The sequence below is a fragment of the Panthera pardus genome, unplaced genomic scaffold, assembly GCF_024362965.1.
Source record: "Panthera pardus isolate Hobbes unplaced genomic scaffold, ASM2436296v1 HiC_scaffold_20, whole genome shotgun sequence".
In the NCBI taxonomy this organism is placed as follows: domain Eukaryota; kingdom Metazoa; phylum Chordata; class Mammalia; order Carnivora; family Felidae; genus Panthera; species Panthera pardus.
The window spans coordinates 12,579,492-12,596,623 of record NW_026526766.1 but is presented as its reverse complement, the minus strand read 5'-3'; the positions used below and the strand labels follow the sequence as shown (position 1 = coordinate 12,596,623).

General features: G+C 46.4%; 1 protein-coding gene across 7 annotated transcripts in view; it reads right to left on the bottom strand.

Annotated features, from left to right (window-relative positions):
- The window catches only part of MAMDC2 (MAM domain containing 2), a 402,628-nt gene that overhangs the window by 59,896 nt on the left and 325,600 nt on the right, over positions 1-17,132 (bottom strand). For all 7 annotated transcript variants that reach the window (XM_019463631.2, XM_019463629.2, XM_019463628.2 and 4 more), the window contains 2 exons: positions 7,306-7,562; positions 3,173-3,266 (listed from right to left, as the gene is read on the bottom strand). In XM_019463631.2, the coding sequence (XP_019319176.2) occupies positions 3,173-3,266; positions 7,306-7,562 (351 nt within the window). The remainder of the gene's footprint in view (positions 1-3,172; positions 3,267-7,305; positions 7,563-17,132) is intronic.

The following is a 17,132-nucleotide window of genomic DNA, read 5'->3' as shown; positions in this document are numbered from 1 at the left end:
GCTCAGAGCTGGCTCGGAGACAGAGTGAGCGAGACCTGGCGCCAGGCTGAGGAGTCTTGAGGGAGTAGGGGCTGGGCCACTGACCAGGCTGTGGAGATGCTTGAGGTCTGAGCTAAGGCAACTGCAGCTGTAACCAAGGCAACCACCGGAGCCAGGTTTCCAATCAGACATCAAGTGAGCAGTGTGTTGTTGGTGAATGGGCCAAGCAGAAATCCTTTGAAGGGTACATCCATGAGTGTCAGGACCCTTCCAGTCCCGGAGCCAGATGGGTGGACCCTAGCCCAGGGAGGAGATTGGGCGTGTGTAAGGCAGAAGAGAGGGAGCTCTTAGTTTGGGGTCGGGCACTGAGCCGGGATCCCTAGGAGTGGATGAAATCACCTGTTGGCCATTCAAGGATTTACAGCCTAAAAGGAGAGCTGATTCCTACCTTCTAGATGCTAGGCCAAACATGGTGGTGGATGGGGAGGTTGTGGGTGGAAAAGGCTTGGAAGGGAAGTGCCCTAACTCAACTAGGGGGCATGGGGAGTTGTCACTGTCCTCTGGCAGCATCCTGGGGGAATATGTGCGGAGCTACATGACTCTGGTGTTTAACACCTACGACACTGTGATGGGTCCTGGGTCTGGGAGACTGGATTAACTCTAAGCCCAACCAGATGGTGGGAATGAGATGTTTCATATGTTGAAATAATTCCTGTCTCAGCCTACTCAGGGAGAACGGGGGAAGAAAATGCTAGATCCAGCTGGGAAAAGCAAGTCTGGAGCTAACCGAGATAAGGAAAAAAATGTTGGCACCTGTTATAAAACAGAAGGGCATAAACTATTTGTGAAATGTAAGATGAAGTATGGAAACTGGAGGGCTCAGCTTGTAAGACTCAGAATCTGGCCCACAGCTGCTGAATGAAAGGCATAAAGCAGGCTCCAGCTCACCCATTCACCAAGCTGGTGCCCTTTGCTGGTTCTCTAGTTTCAATCTGACTCCTTTGTTCCCCAGGGAGTGGATGGGAGTATTTTGAAAATTCAATAAATAACATGAAGCCTCAAGGCCAAGCATTTTCTGTGTGCCATACTCTGCTCAGGCCTTCACGGACATTAACCTTCTCATCTTCCCAATGGTGTGGAACAGATTCTTCTACCCTTGCCCTATACATGTGGAAATGGAGGTTAATCAGACAGAGAGGTGAATCAACATGCCCAAGGTCACACAGTTTGTAAGCGGCAGAGTAGGGACACGAATCCAAAGTCCTGGCTCTGTAGCATAACACTGCGATCATGTAGTTAAACCATTTTAAAGAAAGTCGCTACGTTGGGAAGTTCTCAAGACCTATCAGAGCCTTGGCTAACCTAATTACATGAAAATGTGAGTCGCCTGTGCTCCCTATGGAGGAGGAGTCTTTATGCGGGCTGAATCTTAGAGACTGAGGGGCCACGGGTGCTTTTAACAAATAGTCCTTATTTTGCTGAAATCTTTCTTTTCACCAGTCAGTGGGAAAGGGTTCACATAGATTCTGTATGTTTAAAAAAAATTTTTTTTTTTTAATGTTTATTTTTGAGAGAGGCAGAGCGTGAGCTGGGGAGGGGCGGAGACAGAGGGAGACCCAGAATCCCAAGCAGGCTCCAGGCTCCGAGCTGTCAGCACAGAGCCCGACATGGGGCTCGAACTCACCAACTGTGAGACCGTGACCTGAGCCAAGGTTGAATGCTTAACCAACTGAGCCACCCAGGCACCCCAATTCTGTATTTTTTTTAAAAGGGAGAGTGTTTCCAAATATTACTTCTAAGATGGCTCAGTAGATACTGTTACCTGCCCCCCCCCCCCCACCTCTTCATCCCAACCTCTACTCGATGCAGGTATTGAATAAAAACCTCTTTTCCATATGTATAACTTGGAAATATAAAAGTTCAATGTAAATGCCTGGTGACAAAAAGGAAACTTTCTAAAAGTAATGACAAGAGATTATGAAACTACTATTAACATCACTGAAATATTAGCTGATGAGATTAGGGAACAGTCAGATTTGGAGAAGTAAAACAATGTTGGTGTCTGTTCTGTCCAATTTTAAAGACTCTTAAAAATCTTTGATTACAGTTTGTATTCAAACATTTTAATGAAAATATGTAAACATGTAAACCCTGTCTAGCTCAATCTGTTTCACTAGCTTCCCCCCACTTTTTAAAAATTAGAATTAGTAAAAAAAAAAAAATAGCATTTGGTTTTAGCACATTAGAGTGTTTCTCTCTAATTCTGGAATAACACTTCAGCTCAAGTAGAAAATATTATCTTTCTCAGTCGCCTTGCTGGTAGAATATATCTGAGACCATATGCAATCAGACACCAACTTTTATCTTAAGTGAAAGTCAGACTACAAAGGCCATGTTCAAAAATGTACTTCTCATGCTTCTAAACTCAGAAGGAAGGCTCATTAATAACATGGGACAACCGCTATCTCCCTGGGGTCTCTCAAAAAAAAAATTCCCTAAAAGGTAAGGTCCCCTGCATTTATCTGGGCCAGCATGAATACAGTGTCGTCCTTCTTACTCTAGGGCATTTTTTAACTTACTTTGAATCGATTTGTTTACCTCGTTCCCCAGAAAGTAAGAATTCCCTCTCTTTTCCAAACACCAAGTTTATGGAAATTATAAAACTGGCCACCATAAAAGAATGTGCAGACTTACTTAGAAAGAGAAGTTAAATTAAGTAGGTAACATTTAGCCCAAATGCTAACTGTATCCAACACCAACATCTTTAAACGTGAAGACATTTATAGGTTTTGGATACATAAAATTGGGAAGGATTTTTATAATTCTACTCCGTAGAGTTTGAGAGTTTTTTCCACCTACTTGGCCACCTGTATATGGATCTAAGCTATCCTTTAAAGAGAAAGATGGGGAGGAAATGTGTTTGTATTCTTTGATTTTCATTACCTAGTAGGTAGGGACGATGAAAGTTCCTTAACACCTGACAACTGCCCTGTGGGTTCAGAAAAATTAAATTCACACTGCGAGGTGGGGGAGAAAAGAGTAATGTAGCAGAAAAATGACTATTCAGTTAAGTAATTTTTTAAAGGAGGAGATCACAGGAGAGGTGAGGAAATTAGAATTAATTCAAGTCCTGACCACAGGTGTCTATCAGGAAAATTCCATATGTAAAGAGGAAGAAAAAGAGAATGCTTACCTGTCTGATTTTGGCAGTGAACAGGAGAGAAAGAAATATCATCCAGGGCAACATACCCTCCTTTAGGACCATTGAAAGCAACTTCAAAAATAACCTGCAGAGGAAAAGGATGTATTATTACAGGTTTACATATTTTCTGGTAGGCTTCAGAGCTCTTAACTGTGATTTAAAATGATGTGTCAATCAAGCCAGGTGATGGCAAGTTATAAGTACTGAGGAATCATGTTCCTAAATCTGAGGCAGCTGCTGTCTTGATCTCTAGTTTCTTTTAGGGAGAGGGAATCCTAAACCCTAAGTTGTATTTTATTGGTGGACTTGTCCCCCTCCCTTGAGTGTATATCAGTCTCTGACAGAACCACTGAATTGACGATTTGTATTATGACCTTCAGTTAAAGAAACAACAGGCTACTCGCAGAAGGCTGGCTCGGTTCTCCCAATGCCCTTCCCACAGAACTAAGCCCCTCCAGGGCCCTTTCCCTTTTCACACATGCAACTCTGTGTGAGGGTTCTGGACAAAGACGCAGAATCAGAGATGATTATCTGTCAGCTAAGGCAAAATCAGGCCCCAAATTCTTTTTATTTTATTTTTTAAAATTTTATTTGAGAGAGAGAGCGTGAACGCATGCACGCACATGAGTGCGGGAGGGGCAGAGGGAGAGGCAGAATCTGAAACAGGCTTCATGCTCAGTGCAGAGCCCAATGTGGGGCTCAGTCCCATGACCCTGGGATCATGAACCTGAGCAGAGACCAAGAGTCGGATGCTCAACCGACTGAGCCACCCAGGTGGCCCAGGCCCCAAATTCTATGTATGGACGTTAGCATTTCAGCATGTCCAGGCACGTTCCAAGTGGTTAGAGAGAACATGAGGTTGTTAATGGGTCGAACCCTTCCATTTTCCGCCCTTTTCTGCCGCCGACTTCCACTCTGAGGTCAGTCGACTACCTTCTGCCTGTGACCATGGGGATCAGGTGTGGCGAGCACTGCAGGGGAAACTGCCCCAGGGTGTGGTCCACTACGGTGAATTAACGTGAGAAGATGCAGGGTTTGCAGGGCTTGAAATTCCAATGCCTTCAGGACCAGGCAGGTAACAGAAATACATGACGTGAGCTTAGTGAGACGCAGGAGGAAAGGGTGCAGAACGCATCCGGGAGAATGCAAGCCGGGTCTGAGGGGGGGTGGGGAGCTGCTACTCACTGCTGACGTGTGGGAGTCCTGCCTGAAGTGTCCGGACCTACCAAACTGTCAAGGGGATCTGGATCTCCAGATTTTTATTTGAAATCTTTGGATTTTTTCAATGTTGGCAATGAATTCAAACAGGCAAACAGACACCACTCTAGTGGCCAAGCAAATCGTTGTGGGCTAGATTTGACACCTAGGCTTCTTAGTTCTCAACCTGTTCTAAAGAGAAGAGTGTCTCGGAGGCAGACAGACCAGAGTTCAAATCCCATTTCTGTCACTTATTAGCTGGGTGACCTTGAATATGTTGCTAACTCTTTCAAGGGCTTTCTTCTGTCATTTATAAAACAGACATAATACCTGCTACCTTATAGCACTACTGAGATTAAATGAGATAAGGTGTATAAGGCCCCTCGTATGCAGTCAGGTGCATATAGAACTCTGTACTTAATTCATGTCTATTTCTCCAGGTTGACCGACCCCCTCTTGAACTCATATTCAGGTTTGAGCCTCATTAGCCACTAATTAGCTCAAACAGGTTCCTTCCCTCCACCAGGTGTGAGTTTCTCCAGTTTTGAAAGAAAGAATGTGGACACGATGGTCGTGTTCAGCTTAACGACAACGGTCCTACAGACACCTGGATTCTGCACAATCTAAGAGGGGCCTTGGAAGCCTGTCGCTGGCAAAGGTCGAGGGGAGGCCGAGAACAAGAAGGGGACAGACGTGGATCAGTGGGAAGGGGCAGTGGAGTCCACACACACAGCCCAGGTCCATGACATTTCATTTTCAGGGTGCTCGCTGATAAAGTGAACGACAGAGCTCGATCTTACTGGTGGAGGGAGAATATTTCTGATCAGAATTTGCGAATCATAGCCCATGTGCCGATGCGTTCTCTCTCGTTCAGAAAGGGGGTCTCGGGTGCTTGTTTTCCTTTCTAAGATCCGTTTGAGAAGACGGCGACATTAAATTCACTCATTTCTGCAGAGTGAGTCTCTTTTGCTGGCAATTACCAAGAGCAAACAGTAGCAGCATGAGTCAGACCTGCTGGAGCAAAATCACGCACCTGTGAACCAAAAGGGTACAAACTAAAGTGCAGTAGTGTCCAGAATTGTGACTTTTCAAGCACTGACGGAAAAGAAAATCCAGCAGTCTCACTCACACAAATGCCGCCCAGGGAGTTTACGGTTGGATGGAAGGAGTTTGCAAAGAAACAGTCGTCACTGCGTGTGTGACTCATTTGACTTCAACAGAAGGAAAAATTTCTGAAACAGTATGTGCATTTCTTTTCCTCTTTGTAACTCAAACTCAGAAAATTTTCCACTGGGCTGCAAGAGTGGATCAAGGCTTCATCCGACTTTGGGATAGGAAATAGCACACGTCCTGCAAAAGGCAGTGTGTTCTCTCTGGAGCTGTGTGGGGGGACAGGAGAGGATCTGAAGGGGGTAAGGGGCGTGGCAGGCATGTCTTCAGTAGCTAGAACATGTCACAAACCAGTCCAGTCCCAAGCTCCAGTCTCTGAAGCTCCACATCAGGTGAGCAGATGGCACCACTAAAAAGCATGCAGGGAATAATCTACTTCTTCTGCACTTTATTTATTTATTTTTTTTAACGTTTATTTATTTTTGAGACAGAGAGAGACGGAGCATGAACGGGGGAGGGTCAGAGAGAGGGAGACACAGAATCTGAAACAGGCTCCAGGCTCTGAGCTGTCAGCACAGAGCCCGATGCAGGGCTTAAACTCACGGACCGTGAGATCATGACCTGAGCTGAAGTCGGCCACTTAACCGACTGAGCCACCCAGGCGCCCCTACTTCTTCTGCACTTTAAAGGGGACTAGGGAAGATACTACAAAAAGCACAAAGCTAGGAAGGGGATATTAACAAACCTGCGGTAACTAAGACTCTAGGTACAGCTCCAAATCTGGAACCACAATGTTGCACCCACTGATTCTAGAAGCCCTGGGGCGGCAGGGGTGGGGGTGGGGGGGTGGTAGTGGTCCTCAGACAGGGCTGGGCCTCTGCCTTCAGCTCTAGGTCAGATTTCAGTCCAGAAGTTTCCTAAGTGCCTGGCACTCACCAGCTCTGTGACCCAGATAAAAAATATCAAACTGTTCGGACTCTCTCTTTTCTCCTTCCTTATCTATAATTTGGGGATAATCCTATCTCCTCTGGAGTGTTTCAAGTACCGGAACACATACATAAATATAAATAATGTATGTGCTTCAAAAGAAGGTCTGCAAGGACGAACACCAGAATGTTAGTGTTGTCATCCTTGTAGGGTTAGCCTGGGGGGTTTTGGTTTTGCTTTCCTGAAGTTTCTAATTCTTCTGCATTGGATATTTATCACTCGTGCAGCTACAAAAGTTTTAAAACTAAAGTACCAAGGCTTGTTTCAAATTGGGGCCACGATCATAAATCTATTTCTAATTTTGATGACATTACTTATACCGTCAAGGAGGAAGGAAGAAAATAAGTTGGCTTCTTTCTCTCTCTCTCTCTCTCTCTCTCTTTCTCTCTCTCTCTCTCTCTCAAGACTCTTCATTCAAATAAGGGGAAGCTTCCTCCCTGCTCACAGGAATGGAAAGTCAAGGGTGGGTTTCACTCAGAGGACATTCATCTCTTTGGAACTCACCAAGACCACAGAGCGAGGTTCCGAGGGGAAGTGGGCTCAAGAAATGGAGTTGATTGACTGGCTTTTTCTCTATCTGTCCTTAAGAACAGTCTTGGTAGAAAGTGAAGATGACCAAGCAGGAAGACGGAGGAAGAGGGAAGAGAGGAGAGAGAGGAAGAGGGAAAAGTAAGGGGAAAGCAGAGGGGGCCAAAGAAGGGAAAAGGTAGACGGACACGCACGGAGAAGAACGGACGAACGTGGCCGCTGGTGTCGCCCGATCGCCAGGCCTGTGCGCCTGCGCAGAGCAGTGCGTCCAGGGCCCACGTGGACACACCTGGCGGACCTACCTCCATGGGGTACGGCGCGCTGAACTCCACCTCAGCAAGATTCCACACACCATTCCCTGGCTTGTCCATTTTCCAGATTTCCTCGTAAAGGCCAGCCCCATCCCGAGTGTAGAGGGAGAAGATATTGTCATTCCCCTGCTGGAGTTGGTAATAAAACGACAGGCAGCCGGACATGGGGGCCGTGGTCATCGGGGAGATGAGTTGCGCCACCTCCTGGAAGTGCTTGACGTAAACCGAGTCCACGTACATGTAGTGGCCTGAAAACCACACAGACGACACACTGCGTTAAGACAGGCCTGGCGGGTGGGGGTGGGGGGAAGCGGAGGGGGGTTTCAGAGGACGCGAGACGATTCTGGCCGCGAGAAGTGTGGCCGCGAGCGGGTGGGTGTGGCGGCTGGGGAGGGGGTGGGGGCAGGGGGAGCGCGAGGAGCTCCACGTGCTCTGCCAAGGACGGGACCACACCCACCCTGTCTCTTTGCCTCACTTTCGGTTGAAGTGAAATACACACATAAAAGGTAGAAGCGTCAGCTGCAAAGTGCTGGAATGTTCGGGAGCTGAACACAGCTGTGGAAAGAAACAGAACATTACCCCGGGAGGCCCCCCCCTCTCCCAGGCTTTCTGTTGAGTTCCCAGATTTCTAAGAACATGCCAGGCATACCATCTGTTCCTTCAGGGGCACAGGGGGCCCCTTCTGTACATCTTTACAATATACACAAAATGTCATGGAGTCTTTTTGGAGAGAAACTAAGATTTTGACTTCAGACGAGATTACAAATTGTGCCTAACAGAACATGTAGACAGGGGTGGGATTCGGCTGGTGGGGCTTGGGACACCACTCTTGGCGAGGCCTTGGGGGACTCTGACCTCCGTCAGAGGCATTTTGTGAAACAGAGAAACCGGGAAGCAGAAGGGGGCGGGGAGCCTGGATCTGGCCCTGAAGAGACCTGAGGTTGAGTCCTGCTGGGACCTCATGCAAGTTACTAAACATCTCTGGGCTTCAGTGTCCTGATCTCTACAGTGAGAACCACATACTCCCCTCCCGGGGCTGATATGAGCATTAAACGCGATTATGTTCGTGAAGTGCTTACCATGGGCTGGCACGTTGTAATTGCCTAACACAATTATAATGAAAGGAATGTCATTAATGATTCTGGTACCATGCCTTCCCCATTGTCTGTTTTGTGTAGAGGGTGGTTGTTATTATTAGCGATTTAAGCTGCAATGATGGAGGAGGGCAATGCAATGTAGCTTCAACAGAATGACCTTTTGTATTTATGAGTTCAGAACAATTACAGCTTAATATCTTTCTTTTAGTACATGGTGACTATTAACAATACTTCCTTTCATCCTCAGCAGCAAGGGGATTAGGAAGAATATAGACCATCATACACCGGATACTTGCTTTGCTTCTAGACCACCACCCGGTGTGCAACAGGCCCCCAACAAATGATTATTCAAAGCACAGATCCAGCCTCAGAAAGCTTCTCACTCAACAGGGCAGAGGGGACAGGTGGATACATCAGGGCTTGCTTTCTCCCGGCAGCAAATTGCTCAACCCCCTGAATCATCTCCCTTGTTGAACTAGAATTTCTCTCGGCATCTTGCCAGGCCGTGCAACTGTGAACAAATGGCGATCACAAACTCAGATGACCGGAGGGACCAGCCAGATCAAGTATACAAACTGAAGTGGAGCGGGTCAGGGAGAAAACAGAGTGATCAATTAGTTGCCAACATTTGAAATCCTGTTTCATCAGCAACGAGAAACGGAAATCAAGCTCCTCTAGAAATACATCAGAAAATGTGATAGCGCTGAGCCCATATTCTCGCGCTGCAGCAAGCCCCTGGGGTAAGGAGTGGCGGCCCCTCGCAAGGGCCTGTGTTCTCTGGTCCCAAGACTGACTGCATCCTTCCCTTTGCTACCAGCTGATGCCCCGACATCCAGGCTGGGGCCTCAGGCTTTTCCCACTGAAGCTCAAAGTCTAAACGTTCATAGAAAACCTATCCATCTGAAAATGATACCCCAGTATTAGTTTGCTAGTGTTGCTATAATACAGTGGCACAAATCGGGTGGCTTACACAATGGAAATATATATGTTTTTCCCAGCTCTGGAGGCTAGAAGTCTCAGATGAAGGTGTGGGCAGGACTGGCTCCTTCCCAGGGCCGTGGAGAATCTGTTCCACGCCCCTGCCCCAGCGTTGGGTGGTTGACTGGCAATCTTTGGCCTTCCTTGGCTGATAGATCTCTGCCTTCATAGTCATGTGGTGTTCTCCCTTTGTCCAGGTCTCTCTCCCTGTCTGCCTCCCCCTCACTTTTATGAAGACACCAGTCATGCTGGATTAGGGACCTACTTCAGTATGACCTCATCTTAACTAATTATATCTGCAGCAACCCTGCTGCCAAATAAGGTCACACTCTGAAGTGCTGGGAGTTAGGACTTCACCATATGGTTTTGAGGAAATACAATTCAACCCATAACATCCACCGCCACAATTTTTTAAACCTTGTACATGCCAAATAAACATATCTGTGGGCTGGAAACAGCTGATGGGCTCCCACTTTGCTGACTCTGGGATGTGATTTGATTTTATTTTATTGTATTTTATTGTATTTTAATTTAATTTAATTTAATTTAATTTAATTTAATTTAATTTAATTAATTTAATTTTAGAGTTTATTTTGAGAGAGAGAGTGAACGAGCTAGTGAGAGTTGGGGGGGCACAGAGAGAGGGAGAGAGAGAATCCCAATCAGGCTCTGCGTCGTCAGCACAGAGCCCGACTCGGGGCTCGAACCCACGAACCAAGATCATCACCTGAGCCGAAATCAAGAGTCGGACGCTTAACTGACTGAGCCACCTAGGCACCCCTGGGAAGGGATTTTAAAGGAAGAATCAGAATGTCAGACTAAACAGAATCAGAGAAATGTCTGAACCGGAAGGAAGGCCATGGCCCCCCATCCTAAGCCCCAGTGCCCCCTGCAGCGCTGTGGGGGGCCAGCCAGCCTCAGCTAGAATACTTTACTCACAGAGAGCACGTGTGACCAGCTAGTCTCTGTAACACACCTTTGCTCACTGATGACTCTTGTGTCAAAGGCAGAGAGGAAATATTTCATGCCCTTTGAAACAGGTCTTCTAATGAAACAGAATCCCCTTCCATGATATATGCCGGTATAGGGGTGCGGGCCTGGCGGGAGGAGAGACCTAACACTTTGTTTCCCTGGGACTTCATTGTAGGGGCCTCTCTTTCTCTCTCTGCCTCCCCCCCAAATAAAAAAATAAACTTAAAAAATATTACACATTATATTTTATGACTGCATTGGTATAAAGATGAACATAATTTAGGCAGATTTATTATTATATTTGTTGCTATCACATTCATTTTTTTCTCTTCTGATTTTAGAATAAATAGAGTGAAAACATTCTCATGGATCCCTAAAAATGTCCCAGCTCCTAGGCACAGTGACTACTGTGCCTAACGGGTACGGTGACCGGGGCCCCAGCTACTCCAGCTCTCTCCCCCTTATCCTTCACAGCCATCACAACTCCTCCCCAGCTAATCCACACTTAGCGTCTTCTTCTTGGAGGACCCAAACCCACACAGCCCTGAAGAGGGAAATCATTCCCCTCGAGGGTGAGGAGCGTCTCCAAGGCCTCCAGGAGACTCTCGGTGAATCCAGGAGACCTTACAATCCACTTCCAAGCGTTCTTTCTACTTGTGGAGCTCACGGTAACCGATTTAGAGGAATGTCTCCCACCCAGTCCCACTGTGAATCTATTTTCCTCACAGTTGACAGGTCTCTGATAGCTTTCTTCTTCTTCTTTTTAATGTTTAGTTATTATCTTTGAGAGAGAGTGAGAGAGAGAGAGCGAGAGAGAGAGCACACACGCACACGGGGCTCACAGACTGTGAGTTCATGACCTGAGCTGAAGTCTGACACTCAGTCGACTGAGCCACCGAGGGCGCTCCTGATAATCTTCTTTAAAGGCTAGTTACTCACCTGCTGTGTGCACAATATTTTAAGCCCTGGGTTTGCTGTTAAAGTGCTTCATTAACAACTCATGTACAAGACACTCAGCTGAGTGAGCCACAGTCACATTTCGGATCCAAATACCATCCGGTAAACACAATGTGATGTGCCCACAGTGAGTCAGAGAGGCTGCTGGTACTAAGACCAGGACTGCTGACACGGAGTCTCCTACGGAGCCGCTAGACTAGACCACATTCTGCTGCCCTCCCCGCCCTCCCCTCCGTCATTCAGTTGTTGCCAAAGTTGGGTACTATTTACTGACAATCTGAGAAAGACTGTTTCTCACTGGGAAACAAAAGGTACCTGGCTCATCATAAGTTTATCATCTCAGTCGAAGGGTGGGGATAGTCCAGAAGTCACCAGGTGTTTGCCCCAGGAGGCCAGGCTCAGGGTGTATCATCCTTCCTACCCTGAGGAAGAGCAAATGTTTGGGTGAATACAGGCACCATTTTGTGTACCCTTCTGAGGAATGGAATGAAGAAGGTATTCTTGGAAAATTATGTCTCTGGTGGCTGGTATTATGAGAATTTTCCTGCCCAGTTTAATCAGGCCAGCCCTTCTATCTGGCCCGGGGTTCTAGGGCCTCCAGAGAATACCTAGGAGAGGCAATTTTATCAGATCCTTTAAGGGTGAGAAGGTTGTAACTAGGTACTGATAGACCCTAGGTGTACAGACCCTGTAACTAACCAAATCACTGGGGATCCTGCAGGCCAGGCAGATTTTTAAGTATTCAAACTTTTACTGGGTATGAAAGAGTCCACAAAGGGGCCATGAGTTCTCCATACAATTGAAACTTGAGAAGGTCACTGCTACCCCCTAAAGTCATTGTTGCTTTGCCACACTCAGACTGCAAGCCAGTCTATCCTTCCCTAATTCTGGTTTATACACAAAGAGGCTGCAGCTTCTAGGGAAAAAAAACAATTTCTAATTCTGTCAAAAGATCACAATCTTGGTGATGCCAGCCAAAGTCCCCCTCTGAGATCACGCTCTTAGTGAAGGCACACATATCCTTGCTTTAAGTGTACTTTCTTCCTTTTATGCAGCATCCCTCTGTATATTAGCTCAGCAGCCCATGTGGAACCAGTGGCCCCTGAGAGGTAGCCATTTTCCCTTGAATTAGGAAAAAAAAAACAACCTTGAGGGCAGTTCCTGAACTTTTATTTTCAAACAGTCTGGCTAACCAGCATGCCATAAAAATTGCCCTTGGCTTGGCTCCAATGCCAAGGCCTCTGACTCAGCTGTGATTCTGCCTTGTTGGCCATATTTGTGCCCCAGTCGCGGCGTCTGTAACCATGTCATGTTGTCTGGACAGGCTGTCTCCTGGGTAAGGGGGAGAGCGTGGTCTGAAGAAACCCAAGCCAGCTGGAAACACCCACTGGTCTGCTTCCACTGTGAGGAGAGAGCACCCGGAGACAGGAAGTTATCATGCCTGCTCTCCCCGTCTACGAATCCAACATTGATCTTCACGGGTCCTTGGTTGCAAAGGTTTGGGTAAGTTTTACTATATTAGAGTCAGACGCTAGTCTTTCGATACAGCTTCCAGAGATAACGCAAGTGTAATAAATGAGTATGAAGTGGGATGTCGCCCAGTCTCTGCTCAGACTTCAGTGCCAAGAACAATGGGTGACAAGTACCTTGATTCTATGGTGTCAGAATAGGCTCCTTTTTGGTATCCCTGGCATCTAAGGAGGCACCACCAGATTTATTCCGTCCCTCCCCTCCAGCCTGAATATACGAGGCCAGAGGAGGATGGGAGGGGTCACAGACAGAGTCTCTTTGAAGACAGGTGTCCCGGAGCTAGCCTGTCATGTGTTTTATTTTGACTTCTGAAGGGAAGGGCAAGGGATTGCTTCCCCTTTCTTGTCTTGGTCCAAGAGATGGAGATCTCGGAGAGAGAGCAAAAGAGGGGAACTACCGTCCAGCCTCACCCCTGACCCGTGCTTGCTCCTGGTTCTTGTATTGCCCCGCACCTCAGCAAGAAGGTGCTCAGAGTTCTTGGGAGAACTCGATCAGTGATAACTGGGGTTTGTGGGGTACAGAGGCTGGCACCTGACTCTTGACAGATACACCTAAGGGCGAGATGTCTGCGGACAGAGTGGAGAGAAAGGACTTGGTTGCCAGCGCGCTCTAACTTCCGGAGTTTGGTGGGGCAAAGATATGAATCTTGCCTTAGCCTAACTGGGTGACTCAGAAGGCGCTGGGTTAGAATGTCTTGAAAGGAACTGGTCTCAAAAGGATTGTACGCAGGGTGGTAACTCCAACAGACGGGGGCTGGGGGAGGGGGTTGTGTACCATGGCCTACAGGTGCCAAAGGGGATTCCTAGATGGCAGCCAGCGAGTGTGTCACCTCTGTCTGGGAATAGTGAAGTGGGATTCCCCACTGGCAGTGAGAGGAATGGGCAGCATCGGTCACTGAAAATCCTCTGTCCCCTGCCTTTCCTTTTCTGTTGCCCTGTCACACCTCCTCTAAACCCGGAGGGGCCAAGGCAGCACAGTGAGAGGGAGAAGAGGAGGGAAGAGCAACGGAAGTATGAGGAAATGAAGCACAAACCCTTCTCTCTATGGTGCTACCGCGCTTTGGTCTGGGGGGAGATTTGAGTCGGGTGAGATGCTGGAGTTTTGACTGGACCGAACTTAACTCTTGAAGAGGAGGCTGTTAGTGAATACTTGAAAGAGACCAGGAAGCTAAGGGAAGTCATCCAAGGGCAGGGAAAGGCGAATGAGCAGAGCTCACACAAAGGCAGGGGTGAGAAAATTAACAAAGCTGCTTCCCTACTGAGAGATTAGGCAGGGAACCAATGGATCAATGCAGAGAGTAAATGGGTCACACCATTAAGATGATGCTTCAGCTCAGTCTGAACTGAAAGGAAAAAAGGGGGCCATGAATTATAAAAAGATGATCCATCCATCTCAAGGTCTTGAAGGTCATTCTGACCTTAATTTAGGTTTTGAAACCTTGCTCACCTCCTAGAGTAGCACTACGTATGATTTTTAAAATCTTAGCAAAGGTCGCCTGGGTGGCTCAGTCAGTGATTGACTTCGACTCAGGTCACGATCTCATGGTTTGTGGGTTTGAGCCCCACATCAGGCTCTGTGCTGACAGCTCAGAGCCTAGAGCCTGCTTCAGATTCTGTGTCTCCCTCACTCTCTGCCCCTCGCCCCCTCTCAAAAAATAAACGTTAAATTTTTTTTAAAAAAATCTCAGCAAATGGAAAACAGTATGGAGTTTCCTCAAAAAAACTAAAAATAGAACTACCCTACAATCCAGCAATTGCACTACTAGGCATTTATCCAAGGGATACAGGTGTGCTGTTTTGAAGGGACACATGCACCCCCATGTTTATAGCAGCACTATCAGCAATAGCCAAAGTATGGAAAGAGCCCAAATGTCCATCAATGGATGAATGGATAAAGAAGAGATGGTATATATATGCAGTGGAGGATTACTCGGCAATCAAAAAGAATGAAATCTTGCCATTTGCAACCATGTGGATGGAACTGGAGGGTATTATGCTAAGTGAAATTAGAGAAAGACAAAAATCATATGACTTCACTCATATGAGGACTTTAAGAGACAAAACAGATGAACATAAGGGAAGGGAAACAGAAATAATATAAAAACAGGGACGGGGACAAAGCATAAGAGACTCTTAAATATGGAGAACAAACAGAGGGTTACTGGAGGGGGTATGGGAGGGTGGATGGGCTAAATGGGTACGGGGCAATAAGGAATCTACTCCTGAAATCATTGTTGCACTATATGCTAACTAATTTGGATGTAAAAAAAAAAAAAAAAAAAAAAAACTCAGCAAATAAACAGATTTCCCTCATGATTTTCCAAGCAATTATCTTCTTTTTTGCCAAGGCAGATAGGAATCAGTAATGATCTGAGCTGTCAGTAAGTTACCTCCTGAAAGATTTTGTTTTGTTTCACAAAATATTAACAAAGGAAAGAATCCATACATGATGAATCAGAATGGTGTAAGAAAAAGCAGGATAATATCCCATCCTCTCCAATATTCCCACGATGTCTCACTAGAGTTCTCATTGCGTTGTTTTAGCCATTGACCACCATGAGACAGAGTGCTCATTTGAAAAATCTTAAAACTCTTAAAACCCATGGCCCAGTGAAGGAAAATTCATAGACGCATCATATTTGTCAGATATTATATTCACTCTTCCCTTTTCTTTCAATTTTTTTAACATTTATTTATTTTTGAGACACAGACAGAGAGGGAGTGTGAGCATGAGCAGGGGAGGGGCAGAGAGAGAGGGAGACACAGAACCTGAAACAGGCTCCAGGCTCTGAGCTGTCAGCACAGAGCCCGACTCGGGACTCGAACCCACCAACCGTGAGATCGTGACCTGAGCCGAAGTCAGACACTTAACCCACTGAGTCACCCAGGCACCCCTCACGCTTCCCTTTTCTACAACACAAAGGCTGGAGCCCTCCTGGGAAGATGTCCTCAGCCTTTTGAAGTTTCCGAGCAGGTGCACAGCTTCCTTCACCCCTGCTGTTCAGTTCTGTGGTTTTCACCCAAGAAGCAAAGGCATAAGCTGCTTCTAGTAGATGAAGGCACATGAGATGAGTTGTTTGTTTGTTTGTTTGTTTGTTGAGCAAAATCTGCTGCTCTGGGTAGACATCTGAACCATTTAATCTTTACTTTGCTGCCCAAATTGATAGAGCTCAGGAAAAATCAATATACCCAGTAGAAGGCAAACGTAATAAGCAAGACAACTGTTCTCTTATTTAGAGCACCGGAGGGGTTTTGTTCCCACCCCAAGAGCAATTCAGGTCGAAACTTTGAGTCCTATGGGCAGAGAGCTGTCTATATATTTCAAGTAAAATATCTGAGAATCTTTAGAACTCGTCTGTTTTAGCCCCATTCCAGGTAGGAGGAAGCCTTATATAGGAGTCCAGGTGTGGGGAGTGTGAGTGTGTGTGTGCACACGCGTGTGCATGCATGTGTGTATGTGCATTGAGTGAGGATGAGACGGCTGTCTGGCAACTATTGGTCAAAAACATAAGTGTAGGGAGTGCCTGGGTGGTTCAGTCAGTTGAGCGTCTGACTCTTGATTTCAGCTCAGGTCTTGATTCCAGGGTTGTGGGATCGAGCCCTGTGTTGGGCTCTGTACTGAGCATAGAGCCTGCTCAGGATTCTCTCTCTCCCTCTGCCCCTCTCCCCGACTTGCACTCTCTCTCAAATAAAATAAAATAAAATAAAATAAAATAAAGTAAAACAATCAGTGTCAAAGCTCAAGGGAAATGGAAATGAAATAGCAGAGATCCAGGAGGAGAAAGCAGAATTAGGCACCCAGGCTTCCAGTTCATCACAAGCAGGAACATAACGTAGGTCTAGGAGCTACTCTGCTATCATCTTACGTCCCAGCACTCTCAAACACTCTCCAACTACTGAATAAGGACCCACTCTTATGCCTCTACACCTTTGCATATGCTTCTTATCGATCTAGCCAAATAACAGTTCTGAGATTTCTTCTTCTGGAAAGCTTTCCCTGAATCCCAAAACCAAGGTGATTTTTCACTTTTCTGTGGTCCCGTATCATTTATTTCACATCTCTGCTAGTCATGCATCACTGTGCAAATTTACATTTGAATAATTTTAGAAATGCCATAATATACATTAACAAAGAGCTGTATTAAAGAAAGGCACTGAGAAATCCTGAAAGAGAAATCTGTTGAGCTTTCTTTAGCTCAGGGTTTCCCCTGTTTATTTTCCTCCAGTTACAATGAGTGGTGAATTTGGAGATTTTGATGGATAGCATTTAGGAATAAAACACTAG